Source organism: Lutra lutra, chromosome 17, assembly GCF_902655055.1.
Source record: "Lutra lutra chromosome 17, mLutLut1.2, whole genome shotgun sequence".
In the NCBI taxonomy this organism is placed as follows: Eukaryota; Metazoa; Chordata; class Mammalia; order Carnivora; family Mustelidae; genus Lutra; species Lutra lutra.
The window spans coordinates 5427609-5455148 of NC_062294.1; the positions used below are offsets into that span (position 1 = coordinate 5427609).

At 43.5% G+C, this 27540-nt stretch overlaps 1 protein-coding gene across 5 annotated transcripts in view; it reads right to left on the reverse strand.

The window, feature by feature from the left end:
• CDH13 (cadherin 13) overlaps nucleotides 1–27540 on the reverse strand; it is a 980849-nt gene that overhangs the window by 735005 nt on the left and 218304 nt on the right. For all 5 annotated transcript variants that reach the window (XM_047710889.1, XM_047710891.1, XM_047710890.1 and 2 more), the window contains one exon: nucleotides 27034–27145. In XM_047710889.1, the coding sequence (XP_047566845.1) occupies nucleotides 27034–27145 (112 nt within the window). The remainder of the gene's footprint in view (nucleotides 1–27033; nucleotides 27146–27540) is intronic.

Genomic DNA, 27540 nt, shown 5'->3' on the forward strand with positions numbered 1-27540 from the left:
CCTTCAGCTCTGGTCATGGTCTCAGGGTCCTGGGATCGAGACCCGCATCTCTCAGCGGAGAGCCTGCTTCCCCTTCTCGCTCTGCCTGCCTCTCTGCCTGCTTGTGATCTGTCAAGTAAATAAATTAAATTTAAAAACAAAAAGGAGTGGGGAGCTACTGTTGTTACCCAGTATTTTTCTTCAATGAGCAGAATGAACTTGAAATTTAGAAGGACCAGAAAACATCACAGGAGTGAAATGAGACCCACGAAAAGGTGGGGCGATAAGAAGTGCCCGGGGCACTTAGAAATGTGTTCAAGTCCAACAGCACTTGGCTGACTACAGCACTGGCTGAAGGAACACTGTAAACAGTAGGCGCTCGCAGCAAACACAGGGAAGATTCAGAACACCATGGATAGCTGTGCTCAGTTTTCGTAAATTGGAGAAGAGTACATTTCAAAGCCTTCCCATTAAAAAGTCAAATTTTAAACTCTGCAACAGTTGTTAAGAACAGAGAAACTCAATGGGAACATGCAGAAATATTATTAAGTTGACAGTTTTAAGAAATAGAAATAGATATGGTCAAAAGACGTATGGCAAAGTTCAACTTTGCTGGTAATTAAATAAAAATGAGTAATAAAATAGCAATGAGAGCCTATGTTTTGTCTCCTGGAAGGGCAAATGTTTGCAAAGATAACACAGAAGGCTGGCAAAAGTGCAGAAAATCAGGCCATCGCATCCGTATGGAAATGCAGAGTGGCGCAGACTTTTTGGTGGGCGCGGTGGCAAAATCGTTAAGTTTTAAAATGGGTACAACATATAACCAGCGATTTCACTTCTAGGAATTTAGTGTAAGGAAATAACTGAACAGGGATGTTCATCACAGCGTTACTTATAATCACAAAAATTTGATACGTTCTGAATGAATAGATGTAAGAGTTTGGTTATGAATACGCATATCACGGGATATTCGCAGTCATCAAAATAGCATTTAGAATGAGCTTATGGAACAGATGGATATCAATAACACAAGCAAAATACACATCTGTGTATTTATTAGTGCATTTATAATTATAAAACTTAGACCCTGAATTAAGTATTCTTTATATGTTTTCTTATCAGAGCTCAGTAACTCTATTAAACAAGTCAGAGTAATACTAATGATAAGGATAGCTAATAGTTATTGACAACCTCCTTGTCAGGCACTTTGTCAATCATCTTCTATGGGTTATATCATTAAATCCTGACACAATGTATGAGGAGGTCCTATTATTAATGTCATTTTAAAAGGGAGGAAAAGAAGCTGTAAAGACTTGTCCAAGGTTACTTAGAAAGTGCTTGGGACAGCCAGGGTTTGAATGCACAAAGCAAGTCCCTGCAGAGCCTGTATTTATGACCACTGTATCACACTCCTAAGGTATATTATTGGTTCCTTGGACGAGTGAAAGTGTGTGGAGTTGAGTCGATGGAAAGATGAATATATAGATAAATGGAAAGGTGGGTGGATGGACAGAAGGGTTGATAGATGAATAAATGGAAACATAGATAAATAGAAAAAACCCCATAAAACTAATTATTTCTTAGTGGCTCTTTTATGGTTTTATTTCCTTCTTTGTGCTTTTTCAGGAATAGCCAAATTTTCTACAATGTATTGACTCTGTAACCAAATTACGGAAATACATTTTATATTAAAATGAATTCCAGGGGCACCTGGGTGGCTCAGTCTTTAAGCGTCTGCCTTCGACTCAGGTCAGGATCCCAGGGTCCTGGGATCAAGCCCCTCATTGGGCTCCCTGCTCGATGGGAAGCCTGCTTCTCCCTCTCCCACTCCCCCTGCTTGTGTTCCCTCTCTCGCTGTGTCTCTGTCTGTCAAATAAATAAATAAAATCTTTAATACAATAAAATAAAATGAATTATAATGCAAAGCAAAAAATTCTTCTCAAAATGTTATGGTCTTTGTGTCTTGCAAAAGAGTGAGTGAGCTCTAGGTTAAGAAGGAGCTGAATGACATCCCCCTTCTACGGCTATATATAGTCCCAGAAGAAAAATTCCAACACGCAGCCAAAACACAAGGCGGTTTCCTGAATATCACCCAAGAATCTGTGGGTAAGTCCAGCCAACCAAGAGAAAATGTATAAATGGGATTTTCTCCCTAAAAGAGAGAGCTTTAGACTAAAGCCCTAGTTGGCTAGAAAATAAAGGCGTGGAGGAACTTTGGTTTGGTTTGGTTTTTCCCATAGCTTCTGTTTTATGTTTTAAGTCAACGACTGGGGGAAAAATGGCATGGCCGCTGAAGTATCCAAAGGAAGGACTTTCGTCCAAAAATTGGACAAGCCTGAACAATCTGAGAAAACAAAGTGGCCTAAGTCTAACTGTTGGCTGAGAAAAACTTGGAGATGCCTTGTAAGTGTGAGCTGTTTCCAGTTCAGGTGCCTAATAGGTGAACTGAGGCAGTCAGAGTTTAAATCTAATGCATTTATTTCAGTGATGACATTTCTTTTTTTTTTTAAAAAGATTTTATTTATTCATTTGATAGAGAGATCACAAGTAGGCAGAGAGGCAGGCGGAGGTGGGGGGGGAGGGGAAGCAGGCTCCCCGCAAAGCAGAGAGCCCGATGCGGGGCTTGATCCCATGACCCTGGGATCATGACCTGAGCCAAGGGCAGATGCCTAACCCACTGAGCCACCCAGGCGCCGCAGTGATGACATTTCTGAGCAAATATTCAATTCGTGTTAACTTTTGGGGAGTCAGATCCTACAAAGAGGAACATGGGAAACAGATACCCCCTGACTTCCCTTGCCTCCCTCCTCCATCCCTCTGCTTCCACCGGGCAACATAACATGCCTCCGCGGACCTGAGAATGATAGGCAGCAGGTTGCCGCCAGTAACTAAGTATCTTGCTCTGTCTGCTGCGTCAGACAACCGAGGGAGCCTCATTGTGTTACTGTCAGCTCTCCCACTCCGAAGGGCTGAATCCAGCTCCCTCTTCTAACGCCGCTGCTCAGGAAGCCTCCCTTCCTCCGCTGCACGCTTCTACTGCCTGCCAAACCCATGGAATACCTACAGATTTCCTTCCCCCAGGCACAGAGGCTCTGAGAAGTGGTCTCTACGTTAGAAGTCTGTCAGCTACTAGAACACATCTGCGTTATGTTGAAAATAAAGAGGGAAGAGGAAAGCAACCAGCTTGTATACACGCATGAATTTGATCAACAACGCTAGTATGTATCTATTTAACACGTGTTTGACACTCAACGATTGGCCTGACACTGTTCTAAGTCTTTTTTTTTTAAGACTTTATTTATTTGACAGACAGAGATCACAAGTAGGCCGAGAGGCAGGCAGAGAGAGAGGAGGAAGCAGGCTCCCCGCTGAGCAGAGAGCCCAACGTGGGGCTCGATCCCAGGACCCTGAGATCATGACCTGAGCCGAAGGCAGAGGCCCCAACCCAATGAGCCACCCAGGGGCTCCTGTTCTAAGAGTCTTATATTAATTTTTAAATACCCCAAAGACCCTAAGATGTGGGGATCATCATTATGCCTATTCTACAGAAGAGTAGCTGAGGCACCAGGAGGTTAATTTGCCCCAAGGTTAAACTGAAGAGTCAAGATTTAGACCCAAGCAGCTGGGCTGCAGGCAGCAAACCCTTGGAGCAGTGTGCTATGTGCACGGAGCGGCAACTCCACCCCAGGCACAGAGCACGGGCTGGAGGCCTGCGTGACCTAGAGGATCTGCACGGCAGCCATACCACCCTGTGCCGTCTACGGACAACACGAAGAATGTTAGAGGCTGTCCTGCCCCGCGCGTGCCCTTACGTCGTCCTCACAACAGCTCTGTGAGCAGAGTGTGGACTTACCATCCCCTCATACCGATGAGGAAAGACCACATATGGTGCCCCAGAGGTGATGGAAAGATGCACGGTGTCTAGATGAACGGGTGGCAAAGCACACATAGGCTTAGCATCCATGTTTCTCAGGATACCCCTCGCTCCCCCGGCCTCAGAATCAACGGAGAGGGTTGGCAAGGATGCAGATTTCCAGGCTCCACCCCAGTCCCCAGTCCATACTCAGTCTGAGCTGAGCATGAGGCCAGGCATGAGCAGGAGGCCGGGCAAACTCGATTTTGCATACACACTCCCCTGGTCTGTGATTCCAACACACACTCAAGTCCGAGAACCTTACAGACACCATCCTGCCAGCACTTTTTCCTGCTACGGAACATAACCACAGGGATACAACAATGATGGTAATAATAATAATTAAGAGGAAATTAATTATTCATAGAAACAGTTCACGTGCAGTGGCATGGATCATGAGTGGGCATTCCATGATTTTATTCCTGGTAGCTGCTCTGTGGGTCATATGTGTGTCTTGATGAAACTAGCATGTCTTTTAAGCCCTCTCATTTCTTATCTTTCCTCTTCTGCTTTCGGGATTTAATGGTGTGAAACCCCATTGTCATAGCCTCAGGTGACAGTATTCTATAAAATCCTGTCTCTCCGACCCACAGAAGGTGATAATAAAACTCAGATAATTGAAATTAGTGAACTCTCTCATAGGACAGATCTCCTAGACTTCTAGACATTAGAGGAAAAGTCTAGAATTCATTGAATCCTTCCGTTAAAAACGGCAGGCTTACACATCCATCCTTCACTTAAATGGTTTCATTTAAACAAATCAAAACATGGCATTTCCTTCTAATAATCTAAGGAAGAGAGCAGGCACTATTCATATTAGAAAGAGTAAACAGAAAACACAATGGCTTGGTAAAAATCCTACTAAGAGTATGAACAGATTTTTAAAAATTAAATACCAGATCTGGTATGCCCTTTTGGTCTGTGTTTTCCAAAACAGAAGAAGGAAAGGAGTGAGGAGGGAAGTAAGGGAGAGAGAGCAGGAGAGGAGGAGGAGGAAGAAAGAGAAAGGCAGCTAGAAGGTAGGAAAGAAGCCAGGGAAAATAGAAATCACGCTTAGCCCCCGTGCACATTTTCTCCTGCATAATCAGGAAGTGAGAGGACACTGGGGATCCTCCAGCCACATCCTGCAGGGGTGACCGCTGGGGACAGCTCACTGGCTAAGCAGCAGCTGGACGGGTTTGCCTGACACATGTGCGCTGGTCAGAGACAGTGTGTGACCTTAGGAAGTCAGTGACCCTGTGCCTGGTCTCCACAGCTGTCAGATGGGGACGATATTAGTACCCGCCCCACAGGGGGCTGAGACCACTCAAGGGATGGCACCTGGACCTTGTGTGCCCCTGGTAATGTCCTACCAGTAAAGATGAGCACTTATCATATGCTGTTAATACGGCTGTAACACTAGGGTACCTTACCTCACACCATGGCAATAACTTGTGAAAACAGAAGTGTGAAATGAATCATAATTTACATGCTCTGGAAATCCCTGCTAATTATTTTTTAAAGTATCTGTATGAATCTTGTGCAAGGAAAAAAAAAATGTGTGTGTGTGTGTGTGTGTATTTTTAGGCTTTTCTGAATCAAGGGTGCTGAACTTAAGGTATTTCTCTATAGGTTATTGTCAGGGGATATTTTTTTAAGTCACATCATTTTTTGTAAAATAAAAATAATATAGCTTCACTGTAAAAAACGGTAGGGGGAGAAAAATCAAAGGAAAAAGTGAATATTGCCAGTAATCCAACCACCCAGAAATAACCTCTGCTCATATTTTGACACACTGATTTCCAGCCTTCTATATATTTTTAACGTATATGATGTTATTTTTGCGAAGAAAATGCTAAAACATCAATCCAGAATGCCTGTCTAGGAAATTCCATAGGCTAGGACAACATTCTGAAATCTGATTTTCAATCACAAAGGTCAGTCGCCTCTAGGATAAAACGTAAGTTACATAATAGTCAAATTTAATATTGAAATCTGAATAACAGGGACGCCTGGGTGGCTCAGTCGGTTAAGCAGCTGCCTTCGGCTCAGGTCATGATCCCAGAGTCCTGGGATCGAGTCCCACATCGGGCTCCTTGCTCGGCAGGGAGCCTGCTTCTCCCTCTGCCTCTGCCTGCCACTCTGTATGCCTGTGCTCGCTCTCTCTTCCTCTCTCTCTCTGATAAATAAATAAAATCTTAAAAAAAAAAAAAAGAAAGAAATCTGAATAACAAAACGTTAACCTGTTTATATTCTACAGCTCTTTACTTTTGTCAAATGTTCCTCCCAAAACAAAGCACAGCTACCTGCTACTCCTCCCAAGTCTGCTTTTAAGGAGAGCACGGCCTAGACTAGACACCATGCAGAAACGCAACAGGGGGAAAAAAAACAGGAGAAAGGGAGACTTGCTCTGTGACTTTGTGTTTGTAGCTAAATGATGCCCCACGTCCTGTGAGCCTCAGCTCCTCCTGGGTCTGATGCCGGCGTGGAGCAGGGAAGAGGCTAGAAATGCTTTTGGTCATTTTATTCTTGTGTCTAGTTAATCCCTTCTTGTCTTCAAAACACATCAAGGGATGGCTAACAACAACAGCGCTTATGGTGATCCCAGCAAACACTGGTTCTGTGCTTACTCTGGGCCCCTTACTGTGCTCTGTGCTTTATACCTGACTTCATTTAATCTACAGAAGACGAGTAGAATGGGTATGATTACTGTGCCCATCTAACAGATGAGAAGACTGAGGTTCAGAGAAGTTACAGGTAATTTGCCTGTGATCACACCGTCAGCAGTAGAAGAGTATGGATTGACCAGGAACTGTCAGCCCTGCAGCACTGCCTCCCTGAGGGGGGTCCACCCTACAGGGGCTGCCAACAGTGAAGAGGACAGAAAGGAGGGGACGGAAAGGAGGATGAGCAAACACCCAGGCTGTGGAAGTTGGTGACGGAAATACATTTTGGTTTGCTTTTACTTTCAAAAATAAACATTTTGTGAAGAAAATTGGTACACAATACACCTTCATGTACTCATGAGGCTACAAAAAAGTAAAATATTTAACTAAATAACATTAAATAAATAGACCTAATATTAATGTTGAAGAATTTACGGGGAGTCTATTCTAGCAGGCTTTTTAAAAAAAATTCCGATCTAATTGGTTTTACGTTTATATTGTGTTGCATTCTGCTTTTCTCGCTTAGCATTTGATCATGACATTTCCTCTCGCCTTCAAATATTTCTCAGAAATGTATTTTCAGGGCTACATAATACTCAATCATCTGGGAGTTATCAGAATTTATGTAACTTCCCTGAGTGGTTTCTGAATTTTCCCTATAATGAATTATGCTCTGAATAACATAGTTGTAAGTAAAAAAATTGTATCTATTTTTTAAATTCTGGACGTTTTAAATGCAGAGTGCATCTGTAGAACACACAATCAAACGTGGTAAAAGAAAGCAAAGCAAACCTACAGGAGAGCATGTATTGTCCTTAAGTGACTTCATAAATCAATCACCACTGACACAGACATTGATTAAATGATAGGTCTTTCTTGAGAAGTCTTTCTCAACGCGAGCATTTACTCATTCTAGAGAGTGCAGAGTGGATACGTAACACCAGAGCAAAGGAAAGAGCACATGAGCAGGGGTAAAGTTTGTTAGCATGGCCTAAAGCATCCTGCCCCTCCTCTTAGGAGAGCTGAGGATGGTCGAACCAATACACCTTCAAACGTCACTGTTCCAGCAATACCCACAGTTAATTTCCACTTTCAAATTCCTGAGATGGATTCTGCCTTCGCTCTCAAGAGTTTGGAGGGATGGGTCAAGAGAACGGTTTTCATGACCCTGGCATTTTCTTTTTCATACTCCTTTAGAGAACTGTAGTCTATCTTCATTCCATTTCTAAAAATCACTAAAAATGGTATGTCTGTCTTCTGCTTAGAAAAATATTTATATTTTTACACATTAAAATGCATCTGCTTTATAATACGGTAAAGAGGGACGCCTGGGTGGATCCGTTGGTTAAGCGGCTGCCCTCGGCTCAGGTCAGAATCCCAGCGTCCTGGGATCGACTCCCACATCGGGCTCCTTGCTCACCAGGGAGCCTGCTTCTCCCTCTGCCTGCCATTCTGTCTGCCTGTGCTCGCTCTCTCTCTCTCTTTCTCTGTCTCTGACAAATAAATAAATAAATAAAATATTATAATATGATAAAGACTTTTATTCAAGAAGGTGGACGGACTTGAGAACTCACATACACCTAGTCAACACAAACGTGGGTGCCTAGGAAGACACACGCGCCTAAATAATCACACATAAAGGTTAATAATAGGATAGCTGAAAGGTAAAATCCTGAAGGACAGAAAGTAGATGGAATTACAGATTAAAGAAAGAAAAGAAAGAAAAGCAAGAAATTGCAGTGAGTGCAGCTTCAGAAGTTGGGGTGGGTAAAGGGCAGCGCCACACTCAGGAGGGATGGACGCTAGGAAGACGGGGGTAAGGGGGCCACAAACCAGTGAGCTGCACACGACACGGGGGAAGCAGTCAGTCCTCAGTCTCTTCCCTCCCACTTGCCAGGTCGAAACACTAAGAGGTGGGTGTCTGTCTCAAAGGGAGTGGTAACTGTTGGGAGCTAGACCAGCGGGTACCAGATGGCAAAAACAAATTCTACCAAACTGGAGTGGATGCTGCAATGCACCTGTCAGACTTCTCTCCAGGACTGAAGGATTTATTTTCCCAGCCTTTGGGGACAACCTTCAGCTGTCAGTTCCTCTACAGAAGCTCCTTGGCTCAGGACAGTCTTCTCCCCTAAGGTCACATTTCTTTCCTGTGGGCCACACAGTGCCAGATCACCACTGAGCCATAAAGGCCTGGCTCTCTCACCAAATTCAAGACACTCTGAAGGGCCATCGTGGCTGCAGAGTTTCCCAGAAACTAGATGAATGTTTGGTGAGACTGCATCAGAGCCCTATTTCTCCTCTACCCGGTCCTGCTCGCTTTCCCTCCCTTCCACACGGGACGACCCCCAAAGCACTCCCTAATAACCTTCCTGCACACCACTCTCCATCTCTGAGTCAGCTTGCGAGAGACCCCAACCAATAACACCACCCAAAGTTTAGGCTTAGACCCCTGCAAGACACAGAGACACAGACGGAAAGCTTAATAAACCCAAACACTTCTATACTTCAGAGAGAAGGCCAGCCACTGAGTCACTGCTGGTCATGGGTCTTCTCCAAACATACTACACGAGAATAAAAACAACAACAAAAAAAACACTGGACACTGATGTTGGATATGGTAAGGCAACCCCATACTGACATAAACACAGAGGGAAAGCCTTCCTAAAGACGGTAATGCTTCAAGCCTTAAAAATGCCCTCAAAGACTTCATCTCATTGGATTTTCATGGTCCCAGGAGCTGGGAATTATTCAGCCTTTTCATAGACGTAGAGACTGAAGTTCGGAGTGTGACCTTCTACACTGGAGCCCCGGAGTCGTGTCTAACTCTCCTCAAGGACATAATAAAAGTAGAGCTGACCTTGGTGTCAATGTTAGTATTGAAGGGCTGATCAGCTTGTGAAATACAGCATCATATTGATATAGAACAGAAAAGTTATTAATTTGTAGTTAGAAGATGCTTTTCGCTGCGGTGAGCATGACACGCTTGCTAATGGGCACCGATGGCCATTGATTTAGGCTATTAGAATAGCAGCTGGCCTTCTTCAATCAACCAAGCAAGTGTTATCCATAACCAGGATGGACCTGGCAAAGGTCCAAAAACAAAGCAATTTGCTACTTTCCATTTCCCTAAATCCATCACCAAAATAACAGAGCAAACGCTCCCATTCAAATCACTTTTATATACGCTCAGGCTGAACTAGATGAAGGCCCTTGGCAGGCAAAACGTTCAGTATCCACTTTAGTCCTGTCGATACACGAAGCAATCAAGCCAGGCCGGTACCATGTAAATGTAACGGCAAACATTTTAATAATAAACTAAAAACATTTGGACCCCTCGACCAGACACCTGTACCCGAGCCACGTTTGGGAGCCCATCACTGAGAAACATTAACTGATATCAATAACCACCCTTTACCGACCAGTAGTGGATATCAGCCTTCGATCAACCTTCAGCTCCTCATTGGATGCTTGCCTTTTAGAAGAAACAGAAGCCCAGAGAATTTAAGTTACTTCCCCCAGGTCACAGAGCTACCAAGGGTGAGAGCTGGCATTGAAATCCAAGTGCTCAGATCCCAGAGCCTGGGTGTTTGCCGGTCACAGATGCTCTGAGGACCAGAGCTGGGGTGGTGAAAACCACGTGCCCGGCCTGTTCCGCTTCCGACAATGCTGGCTCCTCTCCCTGGAACGGTACAAAGCTGGCGGGAGCTGAGGAGGTAGAACATATATTTTGCTGCCTTTTTAAAATCCTCGGTGAAACAGACATGACCTTCTTTTAAATGTCTCCATCCCCGATACTCCGGTGACATATAGAAGGGCACAAATGCTGAAGAGGGAGTCTTGGCGCTTTGGACTGATAAAGACAAAAACATGAGACGTCTTGTACTCTGTTCACCAATAACTTCCCAGAGGTTTGTAAATTCCCATGTCTCTGGGCTCCCTGCCCATGGCCAGCCTCGATGCCTCTACCTCCACTCCAAGCTACCCGATCCTTTAAAAAATACTGACCAAGACGGGCAAGATGTCTGAAGCCACCAAACCACAGGAGGGGTTCCAGAATCAATCTCTGTTCCTAACTCCTGGGTGGTTGGTTACACAGTGGCTTCCAGCCATCTTGTAAGCCCGGATCTGTGCCCCAAGCAAGAGGGACCGTCCTATTGAAATTTACCAGCGGGCGTGCCTTTCTTCGCAGATTTTCCTAGTTGACCTGCCCCGCTCTTTTGACAGAGGCATCTTTTGCCTGAGGGAGGATGAAGATGTTGAATCAGGAATGCAAAGGGAGTAAAAGATTTAATATTCAGTGTAAGCACTTAAGCAAAACAAGAGTCCTGAAAGCCAGACTTGACTGAGAGAGAGAAAGGCTTTCTACTTTGCAAACATGGTCCTGGAAGCCTTAGGTAGAGCTAAATCAGGGTTTTATGGAGGAGAGGTTTCCTCCCATTCTGAGACCTTTTAACTTGCATGAAGGAGACAGGGAAACTGCTGGAGAGGGAGACAGAAGGGAAGGTTCCCTGGGTCTCCAAGAGTCTGGCTTCTGAGCTTAACTCCACAACTGTTACACAACAGAACTTATTTTAAATGTATGCTGATTTCCAAGCATTTTACTCTACTTTGTTTCCTGTGAGCTCAGCAGAATGAGAAAGACCAAAAGAGAAAAAAGTATTTCCACTGTTCCCCCTCCTCTAGAAGAAAGGCAAGATTTGGGTCTCCGAGGGGCAGGTCTTCCGTAACCGCCTGTTGAGAATGGAAAGGCAGCCTGTTTCCGGGGTGCAGGGAGGCTCTGTACCTCAGGGAGGACGGGATGAGCTCTTTTTGGACCGGGAAGGGGTTAGGTTCTGAGTCTTGTCTGAGGCATGTCCACATTCACTTCGCACTTTTCATACTTTAAAGTCCTGAACCTTTAGTCACCAAATAAACAAACAAAACCCCAGCATCCCCCACTTAGCTAACTCAAAATATTTTCCCCATTGCGTATTCCTATTGCAGTTCTGTAGAACTGCCTGGCAGAGACACAAGTTTAGGAAATGCCAACTTAAGAGCACACACAAACGACCAGGGACTGAGAACAGAAACTACCCACGTGAACACGGCACAGCCACGCAGAACCAAGAACTAAGACCACTCTGTCTGGACGTAGTTGTTTGTTCCCAGAAAATTTTTCTGAAGAAGAAGGGTAAGACTGAACTAGTGAAAACCTTCACTGGGCGTTTCAAGGCCTAACAGTCTGCCCTCTAGGACATTTATCAAAAACAACTTAGAGGACTTAATTCACGACTTACCTAAATACCTTGTCACGCCTACGGGTACATCAGCATGTCCTGAACTTGACCAGATGTCAGTTTCCTACCTTAAATCCTGAGAGCCTGGACCCTCCCCGCAAACGCTGTAATATTTTCACTCTGACTTCTGCCTTCTGAAACGTTGCTAAGAGTTATCGAGACGGGGTTCCCTATGAAAATAAGCTTTATTAAATGTACCTGTGCCTTATTAACGGAGTCACCTGGTGATATTTTAGGAGGTTGTACCTTGAGCTGTAGGACACCTGTCTGAAAAGCTAAATGTGGGAGCCCAAATGATGTTCCAGCTCCGTGGCTCGTAGACACCTTTTCCTTGACCAAAAACCAGCACTGTCCCGATCCCTTGCTTGCTTGGGCGACAGCTCTCCAACCTTGGGAACTATGTGACCGCCCCTGACCTTTGTTTGCGTAGAGCCCTTTCTTTAGGGAATGGGCCTCTAATTAGTAGACCTGTCTCCCAGTTCACAGAGGGGGCTCTCGACCCAATGCTGAGTCTATCTTGGGGCTTCTCTTTCCAAAATTTGAATGAAAACACGCCAAACTGGAAGGTGAATGGAGCTGTGCTAGTCCTATAGAGTATGCAAAAGTGAAAGCATGGTCCACATACCCCAAACTCTTGTAAAGGGCCTGTGACAAGATAAGCTCAGCAAACTAAAAGCAATTTCACAGAGTACTATTACGCTTATCTTGTCTAGTTAAAAGAAGGGCCGTCTGTACCCCAATGTTCATAGCAGCAACGGCCACAGTCGCCAGACTGTGGAAAGAACCAAGATGCCCTTCAACGGACGAATGGATAAGGAAGATGTGGTCCATATACACTATGGAGTATGATGCCTCCCTCAGAAAGGATGAATACCCAACTTTTGTAGCAACATGGACGGGACTGGAAGAGATGATGCTGAGTGAAATAAGTCAAGCAGAGAGAGTCAATTATCATATGGTTTCACTTATTTGTGGAGCATAACAAATAGCATGGAGGACAAGGGGAGTTAGAGAGGAGAAGGGAGTTGGGGGAAATTGGAAGGGGAGGTGAACCATGAGAGACTATGGACTCTGAAAAACAATCTGAGGGTTTTGAAGCGGTCGGGGGGTGGGAGGTTGGGGGAACCAGGTGGTGGGTATTGGAGAGGGCACGGATTGCATGGAGCACTGGGTGTGGTGCAAAAATAATGAATACTGTTATGCTGGGAAAAAAAAGTTTGCATTTTGTATGTCTTTGCTTTATTTTCATTTTTTTTAAAATTTTGTTTATTTACTTGAGAGTGAGTGAGCAAATGAAAGATAGAGCCCCGAAGGATTGGGAGAAGCAGACTCCCTGCTGAGCAGAGAGCCCAAAGCAAGACCTGATCCAGAGGACCCTGAGGTCATGACCTGAGTGGAAGGAGGACACTTAGCCATCTAAGCCACCAGGGAACCCACTTTATTTCCAATTTCAGAGAAAAAATTTTTATTATATCATTAGGAAAAGTTGTTTAGAACTTGAAAGTAAAGCAAAATGTAGGGTTGCGGGGGGAGATGTTCTTTCAATGTCACAAACAGGCCTTACCCAACATGTCCCTCATGGATTATCTGATTACCTAGGAAAATGGAATTCATTTTCCTAATGGAATTAAGAAAGAAATCGTGCTAACAGAGTCAGGGGGTTCAACAGGGGAAGCTCTCAGACCCTACCCTTTGTGGCTAATCACAGACCCAACAGGAAGAGAGCTGAATCAAGGACCCCCTACTATGTCCTCGGGGGAAGAGAGACTCCCCACTCCCCAACAGCCCAGACAACGAGAGATGGTCAGACTCAGCCAATGAAAAGCCACCATGATTCCAACTCCCAGTGCACACCAGTGTTTTTTGGTTTACAACAACCTTCCCAACTCATCCCTGCCCCGTGCCCCATGGCCCTCTCCTTTGTGCTGTGGACTTGCCTAGGGTTTTCTCACAGGTCACCTGTCCTGGGTTCCAGTTCTCTGCTATTACTGGCCCCCCCTCCTTTTTTTTCCTGTTAAAATAACTAGTAATTTAATTTTTAAGGTTAACATTCTTGTTCACTATGTATTGAAGGTTGCAGACGTAGTGAAATTACATGTTGATTTGTAGATCTCTTTATAGTAGAGCTGCCAGGAACGCTCCGCAGAAAGGATAACTCTGAGGTTACAGTTACCGGACCCCATGCCCTTCCCTGAAGGCCGTTGCTCTGCCATCCCTCCTGAGTATGGCAACGGCCTCGTTCTAGCCCTCCTCTCTTGACACAGGGAATGACCACTGGGCCACACCCCATAGGGATCCACCTGTCAATCCCAGTTGTCCCCTACTTCAGCCCCCCTATTCGTTGTCTTGTCCCCTTCCTCCATGCCTAGAACGTGATGCTGACTCCCTCTCCCAGCCTGGTTTATCCCCACTCACCCTCGCTTTCTGTTTTTAATCCGGCAAACTTCCTTCCACTGAAAAATGCAGAGCTAACCATATTCCTTGGAGGTTTTGACTCATATTTTGAACTGTTTTTCAAGCACTAATTATTTCTTTCATGTTATTCAGAATCAATGTTCCTTATTTGGAAATTCTCCCACCCCTGTGGATTTAATGTATACATATGAAAATTAAAACCACTTTTAGCTAAAAATAGATCCTCGGGGAGGGTTCAAGAATCAGCTGACACGCACAGTTAGGAGGAAACTGGATGGCTGACAACTGTTTTGGCTTCGAATGGGAATGAAATAGGCTGGTGCAGCGGTTGGCCACTTTTCAGGGGTGGCCTGCCAAGACATCATTTACTAAGTTGCTCACAAGTAGGGGCGGCTTGTGGGGGGTGGCTAGAACCCGGAGTCGGAGGCACTACCACACTCTGCTGCCCCCAGAAGCAGCTGGCATGTGAAGAGGCCAGCTGAATGTTTTAGCACAACTGAGGTCTGCAACTTTTCAAGGGTCTCTTCTCCTACGGAGTGCAGTCTGCCATTCTCAAATCCAAGAGGTTCGGCATACCCGAAGTGGAACTCATTTGGCACAACACCCAACCGGAACTGATGTGGTGATCCTTATTTATCCTACTTAGGGTAAATATCCATCTGTTTTCCCGCAAAAATATCTGTTTTATTACACAGGGTTGCCCCATACACCCCTGGTGGAGTCGTGTAATACGGAGCATATGCACGTTAATAGCTCCCTAACTTGCAAAACACGCCCGATCTTGGCTGGGGAGACTCCCTTCTCAAATGCTTTTCAAGGAGCATCCTTTTAACATGTAGCCCAAAGAGACCCAATCATGAGTGGGGTGTGTGTGTGTGTTGGGGGGTTGGTGGGATCGCTGGTCCCCCTAGAACACGAGAGTACCTATAAGGGAGACCTGGAGGAAGTAGGAAGAACTTGTGTTCTTCATCAGAGGAGACAAGCTTTGCCTCTGTGCCTCCTTTGGTAGACGCCGGCGCTGCCTGTTCCAATAGTATCGCTCCGCAGACATCCCCCTCCCTGGCCTTACGCTTTCAAATCATGAAATATGCTGACCTTTATCTAGAGCTTGCATGTGGCTGGCAGTGTCCTAACACATTTGCTTGTGTTATCTTGATTAACCCATGAAACATCACCACCATGTTACAGATAAGGAAACTGAGGAACTAGGGGTTGGCTGGAAATGTCACCATTGTAAGTGATGAAAGCAAGCAGTCCAACTCAGGCGCCCACACCATCAGTCCTGTGAGGCCCTCAGGGACACCCCAATCCGTTCTCAGTAAGAACAGGAGCGCTTCTGTGGGAGGAAATTGGATATGGCTTTTCATATGGAGAGCGCTCACAGGGTCGGGAGGTCACAGTGTGTTTTTCACCATTGGCCCTTCTTCCGAGATGTTGGATCCTTTAATCAACCTTCATGCTCTCAGCTGTAAAATGGGATTTACAATCCCATCTTACAGAACAGCTGATTTGATTAAATGGATAATATGGTAGCCCCTTTCCTGGATCAGAGAATCTCAAAATGAAAGACCCATTCTCATCTCAGGGGTCCTGCATTGTGTGGTCCCTCGGCCTTAACGTTCACCAACCCAATCTTCACGGGGGGACCCCGGCTCATAATACAGTCCTCAGCATCTCAGAGAAAACTTCTTGGTGGCCCATTCTGTAGCAGTGCTCCAGAAATCTCCATCATATGACTGTGTCTTATTTCCTTCCTAGTATTTTCATCAGATTTTCATGTCTTGTTTTCCTGTACTCTTAGGTGTTTATTCTTTTTTATTATTATGTTACGTTAGTCACCATACAGTCCATCATTAGTGTTTGATGTAGTGTTCCATGATTCACTGTTTGTGTATGACACCCAGTGCTCCATGCGGTACGTGCCCTCCTTGATACCCATCAGCAGGCTCACCTCCTCCCCTCTGAAAACCTCAGTTTGTTTCTCAGAGTCCACAGTCTCTTATAGTTCGTCTCCCTCTCTGATTCCCCCCTCCTTCAGTTTTCCCTTCCTTCTCCTAATGTCCTCCATGCTATTCCTTATGTTCTACAAATAAGTGAAACCATATGATAATTGTCTTTCTCTGCTTGACTTATTTCACTCAGCATAATCTCCAGTCCCGTCCATGTCGATGCAAATGGTGGTATTCATCCTTTCTGATGGCTGAGTAATACACCATTGTATATATGGACCATATCTTCCTTATCCATTTGTCTGTTGAAGGGCATCTCAGCTCCTTCCACAGTTTGGCTATTGTGGACACTGCTACATGAACATCGGGGTGTATATACCCCTTCTTTTCACTACATCTGTATCTTTGGGGTAAATACCCAGTAGTGCAATTGCAGGGTCTTAGGGAAGCTCTATTTTTAACTTTAACACTGTTTTCCAAAGTGGCCACACCAACTTGCATTCCCACCAACAGTGCAAGAGGGTTCCCCCTTTCTCTGCATCTTCTCCAACATTTGTTTCCTGCCTTGTCAATTTTTGCCCTTCTAACTGGTAAGAGGTGGTATCTCAGTGTGGTTTTGATTTGAATTTCCCTGATGGCTAACGATGTTGGACATGTTTTCATGTGTCTGTTAACCATTCCCATCATGTCTGTCTCTCTCTCCACAAGAATGAAAACTTACAACACAGAAGGCAATTTACAGGTCGTAAGCTGTGCACTTAGCGCAGGGCATGACATAAGGCAGGTGACCATTCTGTATTTCTTAATTGACTAACTAAACAGATATTTGAGAATCCATGTCATTTCCTTTTCTATATCCTATTTTTGTCTCCAGAAGGAGAATGTGAGTTTGGTTAAATAAAACAATTGGGGATATTTTGATGGCCAGTATTTGCACCTCTCGCCCTTTTGCTTGCAAGCCAACAAAAATTTCATGAAAATTAAGATGAAAGGGACAGACGGAGGGCACCACAATTATAAGAATGGGTATAGATTTGGTCTGTTACAGGATAATAAGATCTTCTGCCTTCTCAAACTATTTAAAGCCATGCTTCATCTTTCCTACTTTCTGTTTTGATGCCTTACTCATTAAGAAGCTCAATTCCTGTGGTTCTAATACCTTAAATTAGGAGATGCTCCTGTAACATCCGTATGTTCCTCTATTCTTACTCTTGAAGAAAAACAGAAATAAAAGATTTATACCAGTTACAGAACTGTGTGAGCAAAGATATACTCAACAGGTTGAAGAGTGGGGCCATATGGAATTACTTTGAGTTTCATAGTCTTAATGAGGCAACCTGCTCACTGGCATCACCAGTGAGAAACCCGGTATGATGGCTGTCCTCATCCCCTGTCACCTAAGACCCATTTCCATTTGTGTGAGTGCTGGGTTCTAAAAATCCTTATGCACGGAGCACAGGCTGCAGTCAGGGGATGCTGGAATGGAAAGGGGCCTTAGCAGCAGGGCACAACACCTGCACAGTGCACTCCTGTTTCTGCCAGCCTGGCATCATTCCCTTCCTTCAGAGAACAGCATCTCCACATCCCCAGGCCCAGCCAACAGAAATACCACATCTTCTTGGACACTGAGTTTGGTTCAGGAATAGGCACGTGAGCCAAACTTGACCAAAAGCGTTAGGCATGAGAAGCTTGCCAGAACGCTTGGAAAAGAGATGCTCTGGGTAGCGAAGTTGGAAGAATAAAAGTCTGGGGCTGCTGGTGACCGTTTTGGAGGGAAGCCCTCTGAGAGCGGGGGGTACCAACACTCCAGAAAGCAGAACTGAGGAATGAGAGGTGATCCTGAGGACATCATCAGAGGGTCTAGATCCTGGTGTTCCTGAAGCCAGTTCAAGCCTCAAAAACTTCAGTCATGTGAGCTGATAATTTTATATGTTTTTGCTAATGCCAGGTGGAGTTGGGTTATTTTGGATTGGATCACAACGCAAACAGCTCTGGTATAAGGAGACTAATATACCCTTATTATACAAACGGGGAAACGGAAGTCCAGAGAGTAAATGGGGTCATACGAGTCAGTGAACTGGGAGAGACTCCTGTGATTATGCACGTCTTTTAGAAAACTTCTAGATGTCTTCCATAATCTAGACCCTTGGATTTCCCTGGGGCTCTGCTCACCCTTTTATTTCATATACAGGTGCCCCTCAATCATACTGCCACCTTTCCTGCCACCTGTTCTCTGATCTACCTCCCAACCATTCCCTCTCCAAACTTCTCACATGACTCCATGCCCACCCCAGCCCTCCACACGCTTCCCTCTCATTCTCCTCCTGTTCTGAACTTCTGGAAGGCTGGCACACCAGCTAATTCCGTGGCCCCTCTTTCACACATTACATGCATTAACTATTCAAAACACTGAAAACCGATTTCAAAGTCTTCATTGACGGCAACCAGCCCATAGCCCTCCAGCTCTCAGCACTGTTCTCTGCTTCCTTGATGGCTGAGGATAGCTACTGTCAGTAACAGCAGTGGTTTGATAGCAACAGTACATGCGATTGGTCCCTTGTGGCATATCGTTCGATCCACACACCAGTATCGGGAGCAACAGTGACTTCATGGCATGACGTCAGATGCTTGCGAGGGGCAGGCGGCCGGAATGAGGAAGCCGACTGCATGGAGGAAGACAGTGGAGACTGAGGGGCCACAGGGAAGCCCCAGCTACTATTACTGATACACTAACTTCTGGCAGCTCACATTCTAGAGTTTTCCATAGACCAGCCACTCTTCAGAGCCCTTTCTATGGATTCACATTTAATTCTCAGGACAAACTAATGAGGTTACTGCCATTACAATATTCCTTTTACACATGAGGGAACTGAGCATTGAGGCACAGTGAGGTTTTTATGTTCCTCTAACTTTCCGAAAGTACTTAGTTGATAATGGGCAAACCTCGGATTTGAACCAGGCAGCCTGCCTCTGGGGTCTATGTTTCGGAGGTCTGATCTTCCCAGAAGTTATGAATTTTGGAAAGTGAAATTCTCAATGTTGACAACAAATTTCTCTTCGTTAAAACTTTTTCATTAAATTCTTCCATACGGAGCAGCCACACAGGACATATCTGTGGGGCAAAATTAGCCCAAGGTCTGACCGTGTGATTTCTTTGGTCTGTTTATTTCTCCCATTCTGCGGATAAGAAAACGTAGGCCACGGGAGCCCCATCTACATTTCTCACCTTCTCAGGCCCTCTTCCTCCACGACTTTATCTGTTTCCCCTCTTGGAAGCATGACAGAGCACCCGAGTCCAATGGAGGGTCTCTAAGAAATTTGTCACATCCCTCTCCAAATGCGTCTGTGTTCTTTTTATTCCATAGTTATTTACTATATCACCTTACATTTAGGAAATAAGGTGGTTAATATCATGGATTTTTGAAGATTCTAGTAATGTGAATTGACTGGATTATTAGATTGTTACAAATATGATGGTGGGCTGGAAGGGCCAACTTGTCAAAATACTACATTTCTGCAGGGCTCTATTTAAAGATAGGAAAACGTCTCATTAATGTAAATAGGGGTGTACGTACTGAGCCGAAGTATAATAATCACCCTCATAATGTGGAGTGAATTCAGTGACATCAGAGTAATGTTCCTTGGAGTATCGCAACAGTTTAAGCAAACATACCACTCGAAACTCTACCCGTACTCAGATCCAGGCAGATTGCAGTACAGGTGATGTTAAATCATTTCATTAATCATTTAATCAATTTCCCAACTTGAGGGCAAATACAAGTTAGTAGTGCAAAGTACAATCAGAAAATAGAAAATAAATTATTGGGTTTTTTTAATCACTACAATGAAAAACAAAAATAAAAGGACTTGGCAAGTATTCAAGGATAGAGAACATAGACAGACAAAAGCCCAAGTGAGCTTAAACTCAGGAAACAGGCATTTTTCCACCTGCCAGTTGGAAAGTTCATCCATTTATTACCATCCAAATGAAATCTTTTCAGTGGGGTCAAAAGGGCCTTTGTTTTGACATTTAATTCACTGGCAATGTATTTCCTACGTTAGGATGCAAAACACCTCTCACACTGCTTTCTCATTAATTGCCTTCATTTTTCAAGTTCCCTGTTTGATTTATAGTCAATTAAAAACACCCTCGAAAGCCATGACTCATGTATATTAAGTACAAATATGATTAATGCAAAACCACGCACTCCATGGATGGCCTGACCACTGGCCAAAGTCATGGTCAAGGTAGAGTGACCCACCAGTGTCCTGGTGAGAGAAACCCAGGAGGAAGGTGAGAAGCCAAGAGTGCAGGTCATGAGCAATCTTGCACTAACTGGATCTGCTTGAAACAAGGAAAAGGAGGTACTTTTTTTGTATTTTTTTAACATTACAGAGGAAGAATGAAACTTGGTTGTGAAGAGAAAAAAAAATAAAATGCATTCGAAATCCTCTATCACATCCAGGTTGATGAAAATAGATAGGAAAATGGAGTGGCACATCTCCTTGCTCTGCCATGAACAAAAACAAGACACTAGACTAAAGAACTCTAGATAAGAGCCAGGGGACTAGAATTCTGGGTTCAAATCTTGATGTTGCCAAATATGAGTGACACGACCTTGGGTAAATTGCTTTGCCTTGCCCAACCTTAGTATCCTCACCTGTAAAATGGGCATTTGAGAGAATTGTATCCCCTGAGGTCTGTTATGAGGTTTAAGGAGGGCCCCTTACACTTAGAGAATACCCAGTAAATGCCAGCTGTGAAGGTTATGGATGTCACACTGCTCAACAGTTGTGGTGTATTTTATAAATCCCAATATCTATTCCCAAAGTATCATGCTTCTTCCATTTCCCAGAAATGCTCCCTCTCTTCTTGCTGTCAGCGTGGGCGTATCACCCGTCACAAGGAAATCTCTTAAGACTGGTCCCCGCCTGCCTCTCTAGAAAATGAACATACTGAAACTTGAGAAGAGTATCAGGAAAGGCAACAGCAGAAAAAGTAATTTCAGCCTAATGCACTTGATATGTGATTTCCCGATTTCCCGCTAAAATGAGGTAAATAAGAACACTTGGCACATTATTTTACAAAACAAAATCGACTCAAACGAAAGAAGTGTGCCTTCTCTGCTGTAATTAGTCCATTTTCTTGTTTCATTTGTTTTTTGGTGCCAAATGATCTTTTACATATTTTTTTTAATTTGTATTTTTTGCCAAATGACCTCTTAAAATAAAATTCTAACCAAGTAAATGGTAGTATTCTCCCTCCATCTCATCTATTTGCTTTGGTTTTTCTGTTTTGTTTTTCATATCCAGGCTTAGAAAAATGTTTTAAAAAGACATTCTCATCAATCCAAGATTTAAAAAAAGAAATCTATTGGTCCATGAAGTTCAAATCCTAAAATCACTCATTTCTTCAGATTTTTAATGCCCATGATTTATCTTCTATAAAGCCTGGCTTAGATGGCCATTGCAGGGACATTGAGCCCATCTCAGGTGTACGGATAGCAGGACTAACAAGAACAGGAGCAGCGGCAATACTGACAGTCGTAGGAGCGGCTTTCATTCATTCATCACTAGGCTGAGCATTTTTCCATCAATCAGCATCAACTCTAAAAGTAAGGACCGCCATTATCATTTTTAGATGAGATAATCCAAACTCAGAGGATGTGAAGAACTTGCTCACTCATGGCCACAAGGCAACGTGACTGGTGAATAGAGTATGTGCAGAAACTACATAGGTCGTTTTTGAGCTAACGTGGTTAAACCTCCAGGATGTCCTACCTACACCTCTTCTTGTCCCCAGCTCAGTGACATAAGAATGACTAGAAGGCCCAAGATGGCAAGACCAAGTTGGAAGTAGCCTGATTCCTTAAGTTTCTGCAATGGAGAGCCCCCACTTGGAATCTAACTACCCAAGAGAGTAGCCTGGCCAGCATCCTCGTGACTGGAATGAGAAGTAAACTTTTACTCTGTTAGGTCACTGGGACTGTTTGATACCAAGCCCAGTCTAAGTAGTCCAAGTGTGTTACTGAAAGTGTAATTCTATGGGTTGTATGAGTCAGAAAATGACAGGTGTTGGCGAAGATGCGGAGAAGGGGGAACCCTCTTATGCTGTTGGTGGGAATGTAAGCTGGTGCAGTCACTCTGGAAAACTGCATGGAGGTTCCTCAAAAAGTTGAAAATAGAGCTCCCCTATGACCAGCAAACACACTACTGGGTATTTACCCTAAAGATACAAGTGTAATGATCAAAAGGGAAACCTGCGCCCGAATGTTTATAGCAGCAATGTCCACAATAACCAAACTATGGAAAGAACCTACATGTCCATCAACAGATGAATGGATAAAGAAGATGTGGTATATATAGACAATGGAATACTATGCAGCCATCAAAAAATTAAATCTCGCCATTTGCAACAATATGGTTAGAACTAGAGGGTATTATGCTAAGTGAAATAAGTCAATCAGAAAAAGACAACTATCATACGATCTCACTCATATGTGGAATTTAAGAAACAAAACAGAGGATCACAGGGGAAGAGAGGAAAAAATAAAACAAGACAAAAGCAGAGAGGGAGACAAACCATAAGAGACTCTTAATCATAGGAAACAAACTGAGGGTTGCTGGAGGGGAGGGGGTAGGGGATGGGGTAACTGGATGATGGACATTAAGGAGGGCACGTGATATAATGAGCACTGGGTATTACATAAGACTGATGAATCACTGACCTCTACCTCTGAAACTAATAATACACCATATGTTAATTAATTGAATTTAAATTTAAAAAAAGTATAATTACACAAGCTGTATTTTAGGTGAACTCAGGTGCAGCAGTGTGTGTGTGTGTGTGTGTGTGTTTCACAAAGAGTAATTCAGGAAGGATAAACAGTAAGAAACAGAAAAGTGTCTGTCTTTGGCTGCATAGTATTCCATTGTCTATATATACCACATCTTCTTTATCCATTCATCTGTTGTGGACATGTAGGTTCTTTCCATAGTTTGGCTATTGTGGACATTGCTGCTATAAACATTCGACTGATCTAATAATGCCTAGATGGCCAATGGGGTGTCCTTTCTGGACTCTTGAAGTTGGAGCTAGTTCCCATTAATAGAAGCTGGAGGGTCATGAGTATCGTGCCCCTTAGCTAACTCGATCATAGATCTTGCCACAAGGCTAGGAAGATGTGTTTGAGCTGATGTGGCCAGGGCAGGAGAGTCTGTTCTATAATTTTGCCAAACATAGATAGTCAGCACCTTATCACCTGGTCCTTTTCCACCTCAGCTGGGTGGCTGGTTAGTTTTCCAGGCCACTTATTCTTCTGAAGACTGGGTGTCAGCTGGGAGAGTGTAACCAGAATCAGTGTTCAAATCTCATGGGGCCAAGATGATGGGTACCAGAATCCCATGATTTTCATATTACAGAAGAAGCAACAGTACTAACTCAGTAAGAGAATTCTAGGTGTGGGAGGCATCTAGGGACCCCCTACCTTGAGGAAACCCCTCAAGGATCCCTCCCTGAGTCCAAAGGCCTTGAACAGATGTCTCCTGAGTTTCTGTCTTCCATGCTGTCTTCCCCTTTCTTCTTGTACTTCTCATACAAAAAAAAAAAAAAAATGGGAATAAGCACATCTACTCAGTTCATTTTTCAAGACTGAGATGAAGGCAGGAAACTTTTGTCCAAGTTATCATGAGTTGGGGGTTTTGCATCACACTGTGAAAGGTACAATGAAAGAGCTCCCCTGGTTACATTAGAAGAATAGTGGGATACCATGTTTTGATCCTAGAAGCTTGTTGAAAAATGGCCTTTTAAAGACGAAAGCAAGTCTAGTTAGTGGAAAGGAGAGTAGAATAAAGAGTTATTTGGATGTGAAGAAAATAAAAGGCTTTAGAACAACTGAAGGAAAGATGTATTGGAGTGAACAGTGAATAAAATATTAGGGAAATAAAAGGAGTGGAGGTGACCATTAGTAACAGTTAAAGTAGAAAAAGATAAGTCATTGAGAATTGAGGAGAAAGATGAAAAAGGATAAAAGGAAATATTACTGTCTGAACAAAGAGAACAGGAAGCCATGGACAGAATAAACATTTTCTATGGCCTGCTAAAAGCTGAACCCAAAATTGGTTGACTATAAGTCTGGGGGTATGGGCAGATATATTGTGTCTGTCAGGCAAAGAGACACCACTTTCGGACAACCTCAGAGAATGGTAAAAAGTGTAGACATCAACTGACTGATTATGCTGTGTTTACACCTTCCGCAAGACAAAACTTTACAATCATTGGAAACCAGAGCTCTTAAATATTGTAAAGATAAAGCAAAACTGGAAAGTACAAACACCGTAAATGGAGTCCAAGAGATGTTACTAGCCTAGTGTCTTGTAACCTCTTTTAGTACCTACAACTTCAGCTTCTACGTATATGTTGCTAAAATAATCCTAACCATTTCCCACATCTTGGCATGCAACCTCAAGTATCTAAGTATTTTAAAACTTTCTGGTTCTGTTTGACTCTTTTCCATCTTCATGCAGACATTAGCTTTGTGTCCATATGGCTTTCATCCTATGAGCACCCACCACGCAATTGTTTCTTGTTAATCTTGTTTTTAGAGATAGAAGGGTCTTGTGTTGAACCCTAGGGGAATGCATGGGAGAAACAGAGAAAGAGAGGGGAAGAAGGAAGCGGGGAGAGAGCAGGGGGAATGTTCATGGCCTGGTGGAAAGATTCGTCAATACTCAATTCTCCAGGCTTTTCCTTTCCTCTGGAATAGACCAATACATTGCTATTTCTTCTGGAAATCCAGATTTTCCAAAACAATATTCAATAGGCATTCTCAAGTCTATGGAAACTTACTTCTTCATTTAGGCACAATTAACCTCATTTGCAGGGTCTAACTCATAACAACCTATGTTCATTGCTTTGACAGGAACTCAAAAGCACCAGACTAGATGTACTCTTGGTAATTTTTTTTTTAACCCTAGTAATACATATGAACCTACAGTTTCACTGAGAGGGGGCTAGTCCGATTTTGCTGATCCAACAATTTACATACAAATTCATATCTAAAACTTTAAAAATCTTCAATTCCCCTATCACTGACTTTTCCTGAACGTGCTATCGTTGATAATCAAGCCAGTCCCATTTAGCATTTACTAGCTTACACAGAACCAACAACCATAACCCGCTTAATTACTTAGGGGATTAAAAAAAAAACACAGACACACACAAAACTGTGATATTGGAATGTACAGTATGGTCTAGTTTAAATTAAAAAGATCCCCCAAAGTATGATTGTTTCCAGCTTCTCAGCGGTGAATTAAAAGCTGTTTGGTGTCGTGAAAATTACAGAAGCAATCACATTTATGGGCCTGCTTTGCATACCAACTCTATTAATTTCCATACTCAGGGTGGCTTCGCATTTCCACCCATGTTAATATAGATGCCATTTGGGATAATTGCTTGCAAAAAAAAAAAAAAAAAAGGAAGAAAGAAAAGGGAGACAGAGCGAGAGAGAAGGAGAAGAAGCAAGAAGATCAAACAAACAGATGAATGGGGAGAAGAGCCAGGAAATAAAAATGGTTCTCTTAAGCAAAGTTCCCTTTGAAATACCTTGATTCTGATAAATAGAAGAATCAAAAGACAAGGGTTCCCGATGACCTGACCCAGGAGTCACACTCAGGGATCAAATTAACATGAAATCACACATTGTAATTCACTTATTGTGCTAGGCCTGAACCTTGTCATCGCCGACTCTAATTGCTGAAATGATTTCATTGGTATAATTACATCGAGATGTTCGCGGACTTCACCTTGGGTACCTCCCTCGACGCTCGGCATTGCATCTTCATTACTGTGCTCCTTTCAACTCTCCAAATGCGTTCCAGCCTCACAGAACCATCCAATCAAGCAGGCTGGTTTTATTTTGTTTTGTTTTGTCTTGCTTTGTTTTCCTTTTCTTTAAACGCACCAGCCACAGAGCACTGGAACGCAGGAGCGCGGTTAGAGTGGAAGGCGAGTCTGAGACCGTAAGGGCAAATGCGCAATGATCTTCCCTGAGGGACCTCAGAGCATCTGACCAAATTAGACCATTGTTTTCACATTCTACAATCCCAAATGTTAAAGAATGGTGCTCCAGAGCTTATAATTTTATCGTTATTTGTCTACCATCAATTTTAGATTCTATTGTGCTAAAACAATGCTTGCTCCGCACTTAACAATGCACTCCATGTCCTCATAAAGATAAAACAATATGATACAGGTATTAAAAATAGAAAGAGATTATAACCACAGACCTGAAGAGAGCATATTTTAATTGGAATTTGGGGGGATTTGAGTTTAGTCCACAAAAGAGCCAGTAGAGGTTTTGCATGTCTCTGAAGACCCTCTTACTAGCCTTCAGAATAGGAGTTTTGAATTCCTCTGACCAAAAAGTCCCAGAAGCCAACATCCTGCTCTGACCATTGTTTTGATCTAACATGAGGCATAAGAAATCCCAGTAAAACAGCACATCCTTGGGAAGGCGTTGGTTTTGCTCTCAGGGACCTACCCAGGGGAAATGGATTTAATGTCCTTTGCGTGGAGTAGCACTCCTGTTGGAGGCTGGCGGTCTCCTTTTCTGGGAGCAGTGGGGAAGTGCTCACCAGTGATAAAATACTCGAGAGATACACAACCATTTTCTTCACCTCTCAGCCGACAAGGCTCTAATTCAAACGTTTCCACACTGGATCAGGCAGTGACACATAAGGAAAATGATCAGAAAACACTTCGCTTAGGGAATACCACATCCTGAGACACATTCTTAGACTTTGGTGAATTCAAATATGAGAACAGACCCAAAGAATCACCGAGTGACATTGCTTACAGTTTAGAATCGCCTGGTCCTCGATGAACTGAACGGGCTGGTTGATATGGAACACTTTCTGCTGAAATCCAGGCGTGCAGTCCAAGTCTTCTGCAGATGTTAGCAGCAGCACCTGAGAAAAACCGAAGCCATCAATATTTTAACAGCGGCTTACGTGTTTGCCCCACTAACTTCTACCAAATCTGTGACTTTTAGAAATGAGCTGAGGTTTTAATTTCATTTCCCAAATAAAGAGGTAAGTTGATACTTCTCCGGTGGCTGCCAACAATTCGCTTTCGCAATGAGATTTGGAAACCATGCAAATGGGAACAGCTGCTGTAGTTTCCATCAAGTTGCTGTTAAAGAAATAACTTTGTCAGATTTTTACACCTGCTAAGAATCTCACCATGGTTTCTATGTGTGAAATTTCATTACAAAACAGTCAGTTTCATAGGATGCCCAGGCTAAAAGCAACTTCACTGTCATAGATGCAAAGGAGCAGTGCCATCTTTAAGGAGGAGGAAAGCA